General features: G+C 37.2%; 1 protein-coding gene across 1 annotated transcript in view; it reads left to right on the plus strand.

Moving 5' to 3' along the window:
* The window catches only part of sec23a (Sec23 homolog A, coat complex II component), a 77193-nt gene extending 60451 nt beyond the window's left edge, over window positions 1-16742 (plus strand). Inside the window, exons 14-20 of the mRNA XM_069916779.1 lie at window positions 5329-5482; window positions 5611-5688; window positions 6182-6343; window positions 10546-10632; window positions 11662-11817; window positions 12618-12683; window positions 15872-16742. Of these exons, the coding sequence (XP_069772880.1) occupies window positions 5329-5482; window positions 5611-5688; window positions 6182-6343; window positions 10546-10632; window positions 11662-11817; window positions 12618-12683; window positions 15872-15961 (793 nt within the window). The 3' untranslated portion in view covers window positions 15962-16742. The remainder of the gene's footprint in view (window positions 1-5328; window positions 5483-5610; window positions 5689-6181; window positions 6344-10545; window positions 10633-11661; window positions 11818-12617; window positions 12684-15871) is intronic.
* Window positions 16743-17633: the final 891 nt, after the last annotated feature.

Genomic DNA, 17633 nt, shown 5'->3' on the forward strand with positions numbered 1-17633 from the left:
CCCATGAGACTTGATGGCTTTCCCAAGATTTTATTCAAAATGTCTTATGGAATTAAACAAGACAGAAAACAGTTCTTTTTTTTTATATTGATTTATTGCTTGCTCAATCTTTGTACTAAACTGTTGTTTCATGTTCATACATTTCCAGATCCCTTCATTCTGCAATACCTTGTCAAATTGAATAATATTCTGCCATTTCATTTTCGTTTCAAAGCAGATAACTTCATAATTTCCTATATTGTACTCCCTCTGGCAATGGGCTACCAGTGTATTAACCACATTTGGATTGTAAGAGAAAGCAGAGTGGAACTACATTGGTAATTTTTGGGTTGCCTGTGGCTAGGGGGTTAATGTTGGGGCTCCAGTTGTTTGTAAACTCCGTCAATAGGAAAAGTCATTTAACTTTTCAGGCTTGCTCTGCTATCAAGATCATGGCTGATCTTTTCTGTACCTTATCCCTTGATTTCTTTAATGAAGACTGACTCAGGTAATGAAAGGATTTTTAAAAAAAAAACGGTATTCATGTTAATTTTGTTTGTCTGAAAATGCATAAATATTGCTTGAAATGACATATCACTGTATGTTAACGGCATCAAAAGCCCATGAAACTGATAATGAGGTGCAAATGCTGAAAGTGGAGCGAGAGAGGAAACCATTTTTTACCATTTATAGGAACTAACATATTTATACGACAGACTTCTGAATTTAATAATATTATGAGAGCTTGTTCTTATGTTGGGTTGTCCATAAGTCAAGAACAGCCTGCAGATAAAAATCAATTCAATGAACTCAATGACTGAGCTTCTACTCTTTGGGGTAGAACATTTTTTTAAAAAATCACCATTTTCTATGTAAAATGATTTCTCCTCATTACAATTGTTATTTTTAGACAGCAACTCCAAATTCTAAACTCCTCAGCCAGAGAGATCATTTCCCCCCCCCCCCCCCCACCCCCCCTGCTCAGTTAATCCCTGTAAGAATATTGAAGTTTCAATGAAATAGTAATTCTAGTCCTAGTTAACTCAATTTCTTATTTGGCAAGCTTGCCATTCCTGGAACCAGCTTGATATATATTAAAGAACGTATATCAAAGTTTCAGAGAGACATTGTTAAGAAATCCAGGGAAATGGGGTTTGTGCAGGAATGTGGCACAAAAGCAAAAGAGTTCCTGATCGTATTAAATGGTGGAGCAGGCAAACAGACATAGATGCTGAATAGTCTACTCCTGCTTCTACTTCTATTCTGTGTTGGGGGAAAAGTGATTTTTAAAAAATGAAAATTTTTAAATATTAATGTATTACATAAGAAAATTGTTAAATAAAAGTTAAATGCTATCTTTGACAAGTTCTAATTTTCTTCCATATTCTTTTTCATTCTATTTAAATTCTTCTATTTAACTTTGGTAACTTCTGAAAGTGTTCTACTTGCTTTTCGTGTCTCTTTTTGTGTCTATCTCTCTCAATGTACTTTGGTTAACAATACCATTGGGTTCAGAAGCAGATGATGGAAATCAAAAGTGCTGGGAAAGTGGCATCTGTGTACATAAAAAGGGTGAACATTTCTAGTCAATGACATTTCATTCAGAATGATAGAATAATTTCTATTCCAACATGGTTAGTGTACTGGTTAGCGCAATGCTATTACAGCACCAATGACCTGGGTGTGAACCATGCTGTATGTCAACATTTTTTTAAAAAAATGTATAAATTTTTGGGCAAAATTTAAAAAAAAAACTTCTTTGTTCTGGTGAAAGGACATCAATCCAAAATGTTAACATTTGTCCACATTTGTGACTTGTTCTGATTGTTTATATATTTTTTTTCTTTGATTGTATTAGAATCAGGTCAATTAGAAAAAAATTTGAAGTGCTGGTATAATGAAATTTCTGGAAGATGCAAAGATTTAGATACTGGGTCCAGATAGTTCTTTGTAGGAACAATTGTGAGAATGAAACCTGAGACTCCTTGGGAAGTGGGAAAGAAATCAAAGGAGAAAGCCAAGTTATTCTGCTGTGTCTAGGTCACAGGTGTTGGCTGGGAGTAATTTTTAGTGGGTTACAAACAAGAAGAGGCAACAAACAACCAGGTCAAAAGTGCCAAGGAAGTTGCCATGTTTAAAATATATTGACTGTGTAAAGAGAAGAGGATACCATGAAAGCTTTGGATGTTCAGAAGCCTGGAAAAAAAAATAATGCCATGACTGAAAATCCATCTTGATCGTTCAATACTCAGAATGGTTGAAGGAGGAAGATTTTTTAAGGCATTGCTAACTAAATGACGTGGCCCTTAATCATTTGAGTTTGTTTAGATTGACAGATTAGATATAGAGCCACACAGCATGGAACAGGCCCTTCAGCCCAAATCAAGTTGGCAGTCTGGGCTAGTCCCAGTTCTCTGCTTTTGAACCATATCCTTCTGAGTCCCCCTTATCCATATGTCCTCTGAACATCAAAATTATGCACGCATCTATAGTTTCTTCGTGCAGATCACTTCCAGATACATACCACCATCTGAGTGAAAAATGTGCCTCTCATATTTCTCATAAATCTCTCCCCTCTTACCTGAAACCTATACCTTCTGTCTAGAATTAAGTACACTGGGGAAAAGACTGATCATTTAACCATGTCCTTAATGATTTTATAAAATTCATTCATCAGCTCCTTTGCTCTCAGGAATAAAGACACAGCCTACCAAACCTCTTCCTGTAACTCGAGCCCTCTTGTCCCAGCAATATCCTGGTGCATCTACTCTGTACCCCTTCCAACTTGTATCCTTCCTATAGCTGGATGCCCAGAACTGCCTGCACACAGCATTCCAAATATAGTCTCACCAATGCCTTGTACATTTGCATCACAAAGACTCTAAATCCAATTCACCAGCTCACCTTGGATCCCATCTGACCTAACCAAACCAGTAAACTGACTCCTAAAATATTGTGGTCATGTTCAGAATTGGTACCCAGTAATAATCAAAGAATACACATCCAGTGTGTGAACATTTGTTATCAGCAAATATTCATCAACTGTAAACCATATCCAGGTTACCATAATTCCTCTGACTTTGGTTAAGTTTCCCAGAAATACTCTATTTACACTCTCATTTTTAAAATTTAGACTTTGTAGGATTTGTATGTTAAACTCAATTTTAAAATTTTTTAAAAAGAACATTTTTATTATATCTTGTTTGTCATCATATTCCAGAACATCAAAACAGATCTGAATAAGGCAGATTATTTTAATGAAAATTATTGTGTTAATAAAATATTCCTAAATTAATGAAACAAAAAATAGTTTTCATCCTTGAATATTTTGAAATTGCATTAAGATACTTATATTATTTACTCAGGTATCAAAGGATGTTCTCTGGAAGGCTTGTAACCTGCAATATATAATGTGATTTTGCCAAAGGAAAATTACTTGATGTTGGTGATGTTAACTGCATCTTTTTTAAAAATCCTGCTACAGGTTGTGGAGGGATTTTAAGGGTCCTTTAATATCTTGCGTCATATCTTTTATAATTAATAATGTACACATTGAAAATATTGTTTTGAGAAAACCTACCATAGATACAACATGTGTTTACAGTTGTTTAGCAATATTTACCAGTCAATTTAATTTTGATATATTTCTGATTTAGAATTGAACCACAACATTGCTTGAATTTAGTGGCCAACATATCCTACTATGACAATAATTGTCCTATTGTATGATGCTTGTACATGTAAAGTTCTTGGATTAAAATCTGTATACTTAAAATCCAGCAAAAGGGTAACTTTTCCTTTTGGACTGGAGTTTTGTTGAAGCAGCTTAGTCCAGCATTGCCTTGATGTCAAGGGCAGTCACTTAAATTTAAGGTTGTGAAGAGACCTGGAACTCAGTGATGCTTGCAATGCTTAAACTGGTTATTTATGTGGAAATGCCACTAAGAGTACTAATATTGACTACTTATTTCTATACTCTTGTTATTGAGAATAAGTGGTGAAGGTACTAGTTGGCAGGATTAAATTTGCCCTGCTGTTTGCAAATTAAGCTCTTTTCCACTGTAAGTGCAGCTACTTCTGCAGCACAGGTCTTCAGGATTTCAGATGAAATATCCAGTTCTAGAGACTTCTGGAAGTCTCAATTCAGTATACCGGGCTGTATTTGCTGTTACAGAGATTTTATCGTACTGGCTTCCATAATGCTGAAGATCTGAGAGGAATTCAAGATGCATTATTTACTTGCCTGTTTATGCTGGTTGCGAAATCTTTAGTTTTATTTTTTGCGATCAAGTACTGGACTCTGCAGTGGTTGATGTTCTTGTAGCCTTTTTCTCACTTTAGTAATATAATAGAGCAGCAGAACTTTGATTTGTTTTGCTGATTGTGAGATAACTCAACTCCATCCATTGTTTGTGGCATTGCAGCTTGGTACATGTTCAGTCTTGCATTGTGCAGTGTTGCCAGGTTGGTACCAGATTTTTAAAGCAACTTATTGTTGCTCCAGATATGCTCTTCATGGTTGTCTACTAGTCGAGTTAGTGGTAAAATGAGAAATGTATGGTAAAATGAGGTTGTATTAGAATAGTTTCTGCTGATCCACTTTTTATCACAGATAATCAGTTTTGAGCTGTTAAATCTCTTCTGATTCTTTCCCATTTAGCATATTAATAGTAACAGATTACACAGCAAGGGTGCCCTTTGTACAATTATAATCAATATAACTGCTGCCAGGTATAAAATAAACAAATTAAACTCTGAAATAACTGAAACCACATGTATGGATGACATGTAAAATTGCCATTATAATTTGAATCGGGTAACTGCTCCATCATCACACATTTTAATATTTACAGTTTTGCATTCTGATCCATGATCCATCTGGTCAAGTTGTACTGATATAACATAACTTGTTTATGCAACTTAACCAGTTCATTGATTGCAGTTTAATAACAACTCACTTTTTTTGTGCAGAACATCGATCCAAGCTTACTTTAACAAATTGGTTTTCAAACTTCCATTCTTTCCCTTCCACCTAATTCTTTCAAAAGGAAGAGTAACATATTCTTCAATTGATTTGATTTTATTTGGCTTACACAACTTTGTTGTAAAATTTACCTTTTTTTTAAAAAAAAAGAAAATCACTCTTTAAACATGTTGAGCTATTTCAGCAAGTTTAAATATAACATGCGCAGAGTATAGTTTAAATTATAAAACTTAAATTTGAGACATGAAGCTGATAATCAGAACTGTCATTTCTTTTTATGGATACTCTATATTCTAATTTTCTTAAAGCTATTACTGATTGCAGTTTATAAAAACATCTCCCTGTTTTTTTCCCCTTTGGTAAAGCTGGGCTGATGCACAAACACATATCCAGAATATTGCTGCATCCTTTGACCAGGAAGCTGCAGCTGTTCTAATGGCAAGACTGGCAGTTTACAGAGCAGAGACTGAGGAGGGACCAGATGTTCTCAGATGGCTAGACAGGCAACTTATACGACTGGTATGATCCATTTTTTGGTTATGAAAGGGGGAAAGAAACAAGAAATTTGATTGGCAATTTCAATCAGTTGTTCTATTTTGTAAAAGAAACATAATATGTAAAATATTCAATCTTTTCTTCTTTATCAGTGTCAGAAATTTGGAGATTATCATAAGGATGATCCAGCCTCTTTCAAATTCTCTGAAACGTTTTCTTTGTACCCACAGGTATGAAGTGAGAACTTATTATGTGCATTTTGTTTCATTTAAACTTTTAATGTGTTTTTTTAATGTGTAAAGTGCACACTGTGGAGTTTAAAACAATGTTCTTTTATTGAAAAGCTATAAATTTGAAATAAAAACTGGAAATTCTGGAAGTTCTTAGCAGTCGGTCTCTATGAGGTGAGATACAGACCATTTCAGGTTGATGGCCTTTCAATAAAAACTGGGGAAAGAAGGAAATCAAATACATTTTAAATTGCATAAAAGTGAGGGGTGGGCAGAACCTGATGGAACCAAGAGAGATTGGGTGAAAACGAGGTTATGATACAGACTGAAAGGGTAGTGAGAGCATGTTAGACATAGTCAACCTGTCTGCAAGAGATGTAAATAGAAGGAGATCAATGAGGAAAGAGGGGAAAAGAACTATGCTGGAACAAAACCTTGAATTGACAGAAACATGTTTGCTATACAAATGTGCATAAATTTTCTTTGTGTTTAGTTTATGTTTCATTTGAGGCGTTCTCCGTTCTTGCAAGTTTTTAACAACAGCCCTGATGAGAGTTCTTATTATCGTCACCATTTCATGCGACAGGATCTTACACAGTCTCTTATTATGATTCAACCAATCCTCTATGCCTATTCTTTCAATGGCCCTCCAGAGGTAAGATGTGTTTCATTCACATGTTGATGTCACTCTGAATAATTGCTTATCTGATATGATAGCTGGGCTTTCAAATGTTCAGTGCAAAGAGTATCATTAATTTTTGCATTCATGAATATGATCATATGTTAAAATTGTAAATAAAAAATTAGGTGGCATTTTTATTAATGAATGGTGTTATGGATCAGTGGAGTAAACATGCAGATCAACCATTATGTAGTCGAATGGTGAGTGACTCAAATTTTAGAAGCTGAAAAGTTTGCCCCTGTTCCTGTTTTCTTCAGGCAAAGCTGGCTAAAGTCCAACACAAAATAATTATGCATCATTGCTTACTTGTACAAGCTATGAGGGTCTTAATGGAAATGTATGTGGGCATTTCATCTTAAGCAAGCACAAGCTGAATAAATGTAGTGCGTGCTTAACTTGGTTCGGAGTCTATTCCTATGTTGTAAATATGATCTAAATGTAAACCCAACTGGTCAATAGCAAGAACACTGCACTGAAGTCAAACTGAGCTGAATTAGTTGAACATTTGACACAAAGTTTTAAAAAAAATTGCATCAATCCTGAACTTGGGGGGGGGGGGTAATTTAAAAAAATTTAATTATCATGCACAAATAAATTTGTCCTCAAAACATGATCCTTTGGCTGTGTGTTGGATGGGTTCAAGAATTTGCATTTATCTTCATGTTTATTATTTTAATAATTATTTCTAAGAAAATTGCACAAAAATAGCACCTTGCTGCATGGTAAATTGTGGAATGCAAACCAACTGTCTAGCCATAATAAAATGGACAAAGTTGTGCAGGGGAATTTCATCAAATAGTTATGTTGCACTTGAATTCTCCAGTGAAACTGAAGGATAGGTGCCCCAGTAGTAATTTTAATGGAGTAGGTGGCTATAAGATCTCTCAGACTTGGTTTTTAAATTAATTTTTGGGACATGGGCATTTTTGCAAGAACAAGATTTGTTGCTCATTCTTGATTGCTGTTGAGAAAGTGGTGGTTCACCTTCACATTTAAGTGATACTGACCTGATAATGGAATGATTGACATTTAATAGCTGTAGCCATCTTGTTTGAGATATGCCACTTACTGTTGGAGTGTTTTCTACTTGATGTGTATTGACTTCAATTTGACCAGAGCTCATAAATGTTGCACTCAATCAGATGTTAATGTGAAGGGAAATCGGTCTTTCTGTACCAATGGAATTTGGCTGCTTGGTGCATGTCTTGATGAAGGCTGTAATGATTTCTAGACACACACAATCCTGGAGCAATCCAATCCAACCACCATACCTTCCATCATTTATTTTTTTTGTAAGTGGTTTGAGAGCAGACTGATTGGGTGGTAATTGGCTGGATTGAATTTGCTCTGCTTTTATGGTCAGGCAAGATTGGGAAATTTCCCCATTCTCGAGTGGATACCAATATTGTAACAGTATCAAAGCAACAAAGCTGGAGGAAAAGCTGCTTCTGGAGCACATCTTCATCACCTCATTATTATTACTGGGTTGAAATCCTGGAGCTCTCTACACCATTTCCATGTTGAAATACCTTCACCCAGAAAATAGTAGCAATGGAGGCTCATTATTTAAAGCAATGCTAATATCCTAAATAGTGATATTGAAGACCTGTACTGACCAACTGGCTAATGTTTTCATGGATATCTTCAACTTAGGATGGGATATATACTACTTCAAACAGGCCTCAATCTTACAGGTGCCCAAGAAGAGTGTGGTAACTTGCCTAAATGACTACTGACTGGTGGCATTCACATCCACAGTGATAAAGTGTTGAGCTGGTGGTGAAGCATAACAGCTCCTGTCTGTGCAGCCATGTGGATCCATTCCAATTTACCAACTGCAGCTACAAGTCTAAGGCAGATGCCATCTCACTGGCTCGACACAAAACCATGGAACACAAAAGATGCATATATCAGGATGCTCTTTATTGACTACAGTTCAGCTTTCAACACCATCATTCCCTCAAAACTGATCAACAAACTCCAAGTCCTGGGCCTCAATACCCCACTATGTCATCCTGGATTTCCTCTCTTCCAGTCAAGAACATCTTCTCCACAATCTCTATCATCACTGGAGCACCACAGGGCTGCATACTTAGCCCACTGCTCTACTCGTTTTACACCTATGACTGTGGTGGGTGCTCAATGCAGCAGCAACATGATGTAAAAATCTGCTGACGATACAATAGTAGTAGGGCTGTATAAAAAAAGCAATGAGTCAGGAATCAGAAGGGAGATTGAAAATTTGGCTGAATGGTGTACTAACAAAAAACTTCTTACTCAATATCTCCAAAACCAAAGAGCTGATTGTAGACTTTAAAAAAGTGTAAACCAGATGTATATGATTGTTTAGGGATCAGAGGTGGAGAGGGTGAGCAAATATAAATTTCAGGGAGTCACTATCTTGCAGGACTTGCTTTGGACCCAACATACTAATGTCATCATGAAGAAACCATTTCAGTGCCTCTACTTAGGAGTTTGCAGAGGTTCAGTATGACATCAGAAACCTTGGCAAGCATCTACAGATGTATACTTGAAAGTGTGCTGACCGGCTGCATCATGGCCTGGTATGGTGGTACCATTTAACTCTGAGCACAAAGCCCTGCAAAAGAGAGTGGACACAATCCAGTACATCACAGGCAAAACTCTCCCCACCATCAAGAAAATCGATGTGGAACGCTGCTGTTGAAGAGCAGCAGCAATCATCAAGGATCCACACCACCCAGGACATGCTCTGTTCTCACTGCTGCCATCAGGGAAATGGTATAGATACCACAAGACTTGTACCATCAGATTCAGGAACAGTTGTTACCTGTTCACCATCAGACTCCTAAACAATCTAAAATTCATTTAGGGAGTCTTACTTTGCACTTTATTATTGAATATTTGCTATATTTTCAGTCAATTTGCATTTTTCTTTGTTTACATTATTCCCTTTTGTATATGTATCTCTTATTGAATACAGTTTACATTGCCAATAAATAGAAATTCTGCCTGCAAGAAAAAAAGAATCCGAGAGCTGTATGTGATGTCACATATGTACACTGACAATATATTTGAACTTGATAAAATAATCTATTTGATTGAGCTTTGGTCAACTTTTGCAATCTCGTCTGAAATGGAGCACAGTACTGACAAAAAGTAGCACAACAGGAAATTTAATTTAAAGGTGAAATGGTTTTATGGAAAATGAAAATGTAGATGGCGAGGAGCTAAGTTGCTGTGCAACTTGGTCATTTATTGTCCTTTGAATTTAAAATGTTCTTTACAGATGGAAGACGGTGAATTTCATTATGTGCTTTTGGGAATCAGTTTAATAATTGGAAAATGTATTTACATTTTTTAATCAAGCTGTTAAGCTGTTGCTATTGCTAAGGAAGACTCTTAACAGTCCAGAAATCACCAGCAATGACCTCAGTAGGTTAGGATTATTGGCTTTTAAAATAATTTCCTAGAACTAAAAATTACATGAGATTTACAGAGCATAGCTAATCAAAATTGTGAGTTATTCTTTGTAACAAGAAAACATAGCACTGAGTCAGGAAAAATGAGTCATTCATAGAGTTGACTCAAAGTTTGATTCTATAAATTATGAAAAGGGTTTGAAAAGGATTACACAGAGGTGGAGAGATGGAGGGCTTTAGGCAAGCGGTGATTGCAAAACATTTGCAATTAAACACAATCCACTGAAGGACATCAGCAAGTTGAGTAGGATCAGTGGAAGAGATTGAATGGTCAACATCTCAGGCTGGAACCCTTTATCAGGTCTTTCATCCCGAAATATTAACCATTCTTTTTCTCCCACTGATGTTACTTACCTGCTGAGGTTCCTCCAGCAGATTGTGTTTAGATTCAGATTTGAGCATCTACAGTCCTGTGTGCCCCCAAGTACTTAATCCCTCGTTTTCTCAGGGTGTGAAATGTGAAAGTACCCAGAGATCGAGTGTAAGTTTAACAAGATCAAGAGGACCGAAACAGTAGGCTGATTTAAGCTATGCTGGAATTAATGTACTTGTGCAATTCTATGCATAGACTCCAACTGTTACTGAAAAGTATTTTTTTTGTACACCATTCTTTGGAAGAAATAGCTGAGTATGGTCACTGTTGATTCAAATTACTTATTTTGAAATGTGAAAATCAACAATTCTGAGAAACATTTTGATTTTTTTTTTGTGAAGCCTGTCCTCCTAGATAGCAGCAGCATACTCCCTGATCGAATTCTTCTAATGGACACATTCTTTCAGATTCTTATCTACCATGGAGAGGTATGAACTTGTCATTTTGATAATGGTGGCCTGTGTCTAGTTGTCGTAATCGCAGTAAAATAGATGGTTTGCTATCATTATATTGTGAAACTGACTGCTGTTTTGCGTGTGTGCAGTTAAATATAGAAATCCATAATTTATTGACCATGATTCTCAAGAGTGCATTGTTTTGCAGCTTACTGCAAAATAATATTCTCAGATCAGTGAACTGCTTAAAACCTTTGTATTTTCATGTTGTTCTCATTGTTTTAAAAAGGATAGAAAATACTGATTTGAATGGATTTCCATTCCTTTGGATTTTAAATTCTGTGTTTTTTATTTTAAAGTGTTTAATGTATTTCCAACTCCTGTAAACTTTATTATAACTAAATTTTAGTTAAAATGTACTTTTTAGGTGAAACACAACAATCTACAGAAACTGTGATTGTAGTAAAAACACAAAAATGCTGGAGGAACTCAGCAGGTCATACACTGTCCATAGGAGGTAAAGATACATAACAAACATTTCAGGTAGAAGAAGGGCCCAGGCCCAAAACGTTGCACGATCTACTGATTCCTCCAGTATTTTTGTGCTTTTCAACATGTTTTAGTGTTTGTATGTATTTCTGAAGTTCAGCTATTCCATGAAACACAAAATATTCAGCAAATCACCTTGGGAAAGATAAAATAAATGCTTTAAATATTGTTTGGTGTTTGTGGGTATCTTTCCTTGAAGCCACCAGTGAGTGTTGTTCCCCACTATTGATTGCAAAATCTTGTGTCTCTGCTTTGGCCAATGTTCTTTGAATTATTCCATTTAAAATTAACACCAAATATTTCTAAGAATAGCAACAATATTTAATTAATTCAAGGAATTTTGTTTAGCATTCCTAGAAACATTAAATTAAATAGAAACTTGTAAGATTACAGTAGTTTAATATTCTGTGATTACTTAGAATACCTCTTCAATTCACTATAAACTCTTGATAACCTTTTATAGGAATAAATGAGAACAGTCAATAATAACTCGTGAGATTGTTACTTTTCTAGACTATAGCTCAGTGGCGCAAAGCTGGCTACCATGATATGCCTGAATATGAAAATTTTCGACATCTGCTGCAAGCACCAGTAGATGATGCCCAGGAGATACTGCACAGCAGATTCCCAATGCCTCGCTATGTTGACACTGAACATGGAGGGAGTCAGGTAATCACATTCTCCACATTTCGTAATGTTGATATTCATTAAGACTTCAAAATGTAAATAAAATTAACAGCTTTAAAACAAAAAAAAATCAATTACAATGTTTTTATTTACAAAACGTAAATGACAAACATTTAATCACAATTGTTTCAAATTATATTTTAAAAGTTGGTCTAGCAAATGGGAGAAAGATTTATGTTGAGCACTTCTGATTTGGGATGTAGGATCAGGATTATTAGAGAACTAATCTTATCAAGAGAATTGTCTGAACAATCACTCAGGCAAAGATGTATGTTTAAATTTGGAATGCAGGTGATATAGATGTACTATTTCCCCCAAAAGCCTGACAGACCAGTTTGTCTTTGTATTTTTTTTTGGTACAATTGCTTCTCCAATACAGGTACACGATCCTTTATCCGGACATCTAAAATCCGTAAAGCTCCAAAATCCGCCATGTGGGGATCGGCGGTTGGGGGAGCCGGCAGGGTGGCCGAGGGACCAGTGGTTGAGGAGTTGGCTGAGGGACTGCGGTTGGGGGAGACAGCCGGGCGACTGGAAGGGGGTGGGGGTGGATACGGCAGCACAATTCGGGAGGGCTTTTCAAAATCTGGAAAAACCTCCAAGGGTTCCAGATAAAGGATCATGTACTTGTATAGCTAAGAGGACCACAACAATATTTCAAAATGGGCTTCACTGCTTGTAGGATATTTGTGATTGTCCTCTGATTGCAAGAGAGTCTAGATAAAAGCAAGTTCAATTTTTTCTTCAAATTCAATATAAATTTTTAATTTTTATATTTTCAGGCTCGTTTCTTATTATCCAAAGTAAACCCCTCACAGACTCACAACAACATGTATGCATGGGGACAGGTAAGGCTGTCTGTTTTATAATTCAATATAATGTTTTTTCAGACAAAACATGTACTTGACTAAGGACCTAGGACTGAAATGTTGAATCCCCTTTATATCTTATGAATGCTGCGTGACCTGCTGAGTTTCCCCATCGCATTTGTGTATTGCATTAAAATCTTAAAGCATCTTGTTATTTTTCCCATTGCATACTCTGTAAATTAGAAATTTCTGAAGAGAAACCAAAACAGATGCTAGAATCTTGAGTGAACAGAGTGAAGCTGGGGGGACGAAGCAGGTCTGACAGATAGAAATAGTCAATGTTTCAGGTCAGGGCTCTTTTTCAGTACTGCAGTATGCTTTTATGCTTCTACTTGATTTCAATACTTACTGATCAAATGAAGAAATCTCAAATGTAAATGAAAAAGGCAGTGAAATGAACAAAATAACAGGGTTGTAAAGACATGTCAGAAACTACAGGCTGACATCAGTGATGGGCAAATTATTGGAGGGGATTCTGAAGGGCAGGATCATCCAGCATTTGGAAAGGTAGCGATTAGGGATGGTCAGAATGGCTTTATGCATGGGAAATCATGTCTCACAAATTTAATTGTTTTTTTTAAAAAAAACGATGACCAAAGCAGTTGACTACTGGGCTGATGATGTTATCTTCTTGGACTTTTGCAAGGCCTTCGACTAGGTCCCACATGGAAGGCTGGTCCAGAAAGTTAGATCACGTGGGGTTCGGGGTGAACGATCCAATTAGATACAAAGTAGTCAGAAGGTGGTAGTGGAGGGTTTTTGTGGATTGGGGACTTGTGACCAATGGACCAATGTAGTCCCAGAGGGATTGGTGTTAGTTCCACTGTTTTTCAATATCTATATTAACAATTTGAATGAGAATGCAGTTGGCATGGTTAGTAAGTTTGCAGATGACACCAGCATTGGTGGTACAGTTTTTTTAAAAAAAGGTAACCGGTGAACCAGTCCTAGATCAACTGGGAGATTGGCCCAAAAAAATAGCTGATGGAATTTAACTCTGACATGCAAAATTTTGGGAAGCTAAACTAAGGCAGGACTTGCACAGTAAATGTGAAGCCCAGACGTCCCACCCTGATGATGCCATGATTGTGGCTGGCGACTTCAACCATTCTAACATGGTTTCAAGAGTCACAAGAACATCCTTGATCGGGTCAACACCAATGTCCCTGGTGTGAATAAAGCTGTCCCTCACCCCCACCTTGATTACTTGAAGCACATATCCATCATGCCAACCCTGGAATACAGACTGATGGCAAAATGAACAAAGACAGTTTTTGGGGAGATCAGCATGTGGGTGGGGATGCGAATGCTACAAGACTGCTTTGAGACAGGACTGGAGCAGTTTCAGGGAGGCGGCCACATTTAGTGGTCATGTAGATGTCGAGGAGTACACGAGCTCAGTAACTGACTACATTAGCAAGTGCAATGAAGACGTTACAGAGATCAAATGTTAGACAATCACAACTAACTAGAAACCATGGTTGGTCACAGAGGTCCATGCACTTCTCAGAGCTCATGATGCTACCTTCAGGATAGAAAACAAATAGCACTAAGATCAGTCAAGGCTGAACACTCCTGTGTAATTGGAAAGACAAAGTGTGGGAACGCACAAAATCCATAGTCAGCTGTGCAACACTGGCAACGTGCGGCAAGGTATCCTAACCAAAATAGGCCACATAATCTTTGCAAATTCAAGACAGCGACGCCTCCCTTCCAGACAGACTTAACACCTTCTAGGCACGGTTCTATGCATGGAGAAGAACAGGCTAATGCCAAAGAAAGTTCCAACCTCCCCTGATGTACGGTCCCTTTGCATAGCTGCAGTTGAAGGGAAAAGAACCTCGGCCAAGGTGAGCCCAAAGAAGGCAGTGGGACCAGACAACATACCAGGTCGGGTACTGAAGGACTGTGCAGATCAACTGACAGAGATCCAAGAGACATCTTCAATATGTCTGCTGCACCAGATTATAATCCCTGCAGGCAACAGTGACTGAGGCAGCAAGGCTACCACCCTGTCAACTTTCTACAGGAGCTCTATTAAGTTGGCTGGCTACATTGCAGTATTATATGGTACAATCGAGGTAAAGAATTTGGATCAGAAGTCAAACCACAGGATTATAAGCAGCAAAGAGAATCACTGGGGTCTCCATTCCCTTCCCCCCAGCCCCCATCAATGGGATATGCTGGGATTGTTACCAAAAGAGGGCTTAAAAAATCATTGAGGACTCTTACCACCTGGCACTCAACATCTTCCAGCTACTTCCATTGGAAAAGAGAGATGGTAGTATCAGAGCCAGAACCACAAGGCCGAGAAACAGCTTCTTACCACGGGCAGTGAGACTGAACGACTAATGAACTGCTCATACAAACCTTCCATGATTCAATTATTTATTTAACAATATATATTTATTTTAATATTTGTACGTAAGTACTATGCATATGTATCGTTTGTGTGTTTGCAGTGTGTTTCACCGACGATCGGAGAATGCTGTTTCATTGGGTTGTACTTGTACAGCTGGATAATAAATAAACTTGTACTTGAAAGCCATGGAGAGTGTTTTGGAAAAGGAAGTCCTAAGAATATAAGTGCATAGTTCCCTGAAGGTGCCAACACAGGAAGATGGGGATAATGAAAAGGCATTAAGTACAGGAGACATTGTTGGTGAGATCACACTTGAAATAGTGGATGCAGTTCACCAAACTTTAGGAAGGTTATTATCAAACTGGAAAGATTTCAGAAAAGATTCACAAGTATGTAACTGGGATTCGAGGGCTTGAGTTACAAGGAGAGGCTGGGACTTTTTCCCCCTGGAATGTGGGAGGCTGAGGTGTGACCTTGTAAGTGTGTATAAAATTGAGGGGGAAATTGAATGGTTACAGTCCTTTTCCCATGTTAGGGGAATCTAAAACAAGAGTTCATATATTTAAGATGTGTAGGGAAAATTTTTTATCTTGAGGGCAAGTATTTTATGCAGAATGTGGTGGATATGTGGAAAGAGGTTCCTCAGAGTAATTTTACTGATTTTTGTGACTAAAATGCATATAATAATCTCAATGTGGTGGATTAAGTTAAACTTGATACAAGTCTCGTGCTTCGAAAAATTAATTAATTATTTCAGATAATGACAGTCACTGTGCAATCACTTCTCTCTGAATCTTTTCCTTAGGAGGGTGGAGCACCAATCCTGACGGATGATGTCAGCTTGCAAGTATTCATGGATCATCTGAAGAAGCTAGCAGTCTCAAGTGCCACCTGAGTATAGAATGGTGATTGAATTAATGTAGCCCATGCAGTAAACAAAAAGAGATTTGGCACCCTATTCAGATTATTATTCATCTTTGTCTAAACAACTTCCCTTTTTGACAGATCAAATTTATATTGAATTGGCAATAGTCCAAAGGAGGACTTGTGAATTGCATTAGTTTTATTGTTGATAATGTCCTATCCTCTATAAAGACTTAATCTCTAAGTTGTGCATCCATGCACACTCCAGTGAAAAGCACTGACCCAGAATTTCTTATTTCTGCCTTGAACAAATATCCACAACAGTATTTTATGTGTCTCATTTGCTGTTTCTAATTGATAGAATGCAACTCTAATGGAACTCATTATCTCAGCAAAGAAATTAAATTTGTAAATTTTGTGGAGATCCTTAACTCTGAAGGAGTATTTGGACTTGAAAAAGAATAGAGAACAAACCTTTCCTTAAAGACAAAAGCCTCAATTTCCACAAAATATCGGCTGCAGTTTTAAACAGCTCTGTTATATAGCATTATAAATATAGTCTTTCAAATAAAGCAAAATTGTTCAAGATTTTCTCATTCACTTTGTCTAGGCTTCCTATGTGCAATATTTTATTTACTTCATGGTCCTGATATATTATAATTTGAATGAAATTTGTACTGATCTACATGGTGTTTTTGTGATTTGTCACTTTATTGTGCATGCATCGGGCCATTCCCCATTGCACACGTCATTTGAATCATAAATACATCAGAATGGTGTCTAATAGGATATTAAAGGCTGTGTAAATATCAGTAACACTCAGCACTTGATTTGTTAACCAATATTATTTAAATGTGTATTCATTTTATATGATTCTAATACTTAACTGACCACCGCCAGTGGGCTGATAACGCCTCAAACCGTGCATCTTGGCGCCTCACAGTTTGGCGGGCAGCAACCTCCTTTGAAGAAGACCGCAGAGCCCACCTCACTGACAAAAGGCAAAGGAGGAAAAACCCAACACCCAACCCCAACCCACCAATTTTCCCCTGCAACCGCTGCAATCGTGTCTGCCTGTCCCGCGTTGGACTTGTCAGCCACAAACGAGCCTGCAGCTGACGTGGACTTTTTACCCCCTCCATAAATCTTCATCCGCGAAGCCAAGCCAAAGAAAAGAATACTTAACTCTGGACATGAATCAGTTTTGATAGGTGCTGATCACCTTTTTGGCACCAAGATGTTGCTAATTCATTCACTCACTTCATGTCACAGATTTATTGATATATGTACACTTTTCTTCATTTTATATAAATCAAAAGGAGGTGTAAACTATGATAGATGTGGCTAATACCTAATATTGGTACTTCAAGGACAGGAAATTGCCAGATGACAGTTTGAATTTTCATTGGTGGCTTTTCATGCAGCCTGTTTCCAATTTTAAAATGAGGAGGAATAAGGGTTCCCGTGATAAATATTTTTCTTAATGTGTTTCTAAGTATTCAAAATAATGTTTTTTTTTAAAAAATCAAATAATAGCGCATATGGCTGACAGTCTGCTCTTCCTTACAGCTGATCTACTTTAATCTAATGTTTCTGCTTCATCCCATGTCCTTTGATTCCCTTAATATCCAGAAACTGATTGAACCTTGTTTTGAAATTGCTCAGCCACTGAGCACCCATGACATTCCAGCATCAAAAATTCC

Source organism: Narcine bancroftii, chromosome 2 (assembly GCF_036971445.1).
Source record: "Narcine bancroftii isolate sNarBan1 chromosome 2, sNarBan1.hap1, whole genome shotgun sequence".
Lineage (NCBI taxonomy): Eukaryota > Metazoa > Chordata > Chondrichthyes > Torpediniformes > Narcinidae > Narcine > Narcine bancroftii.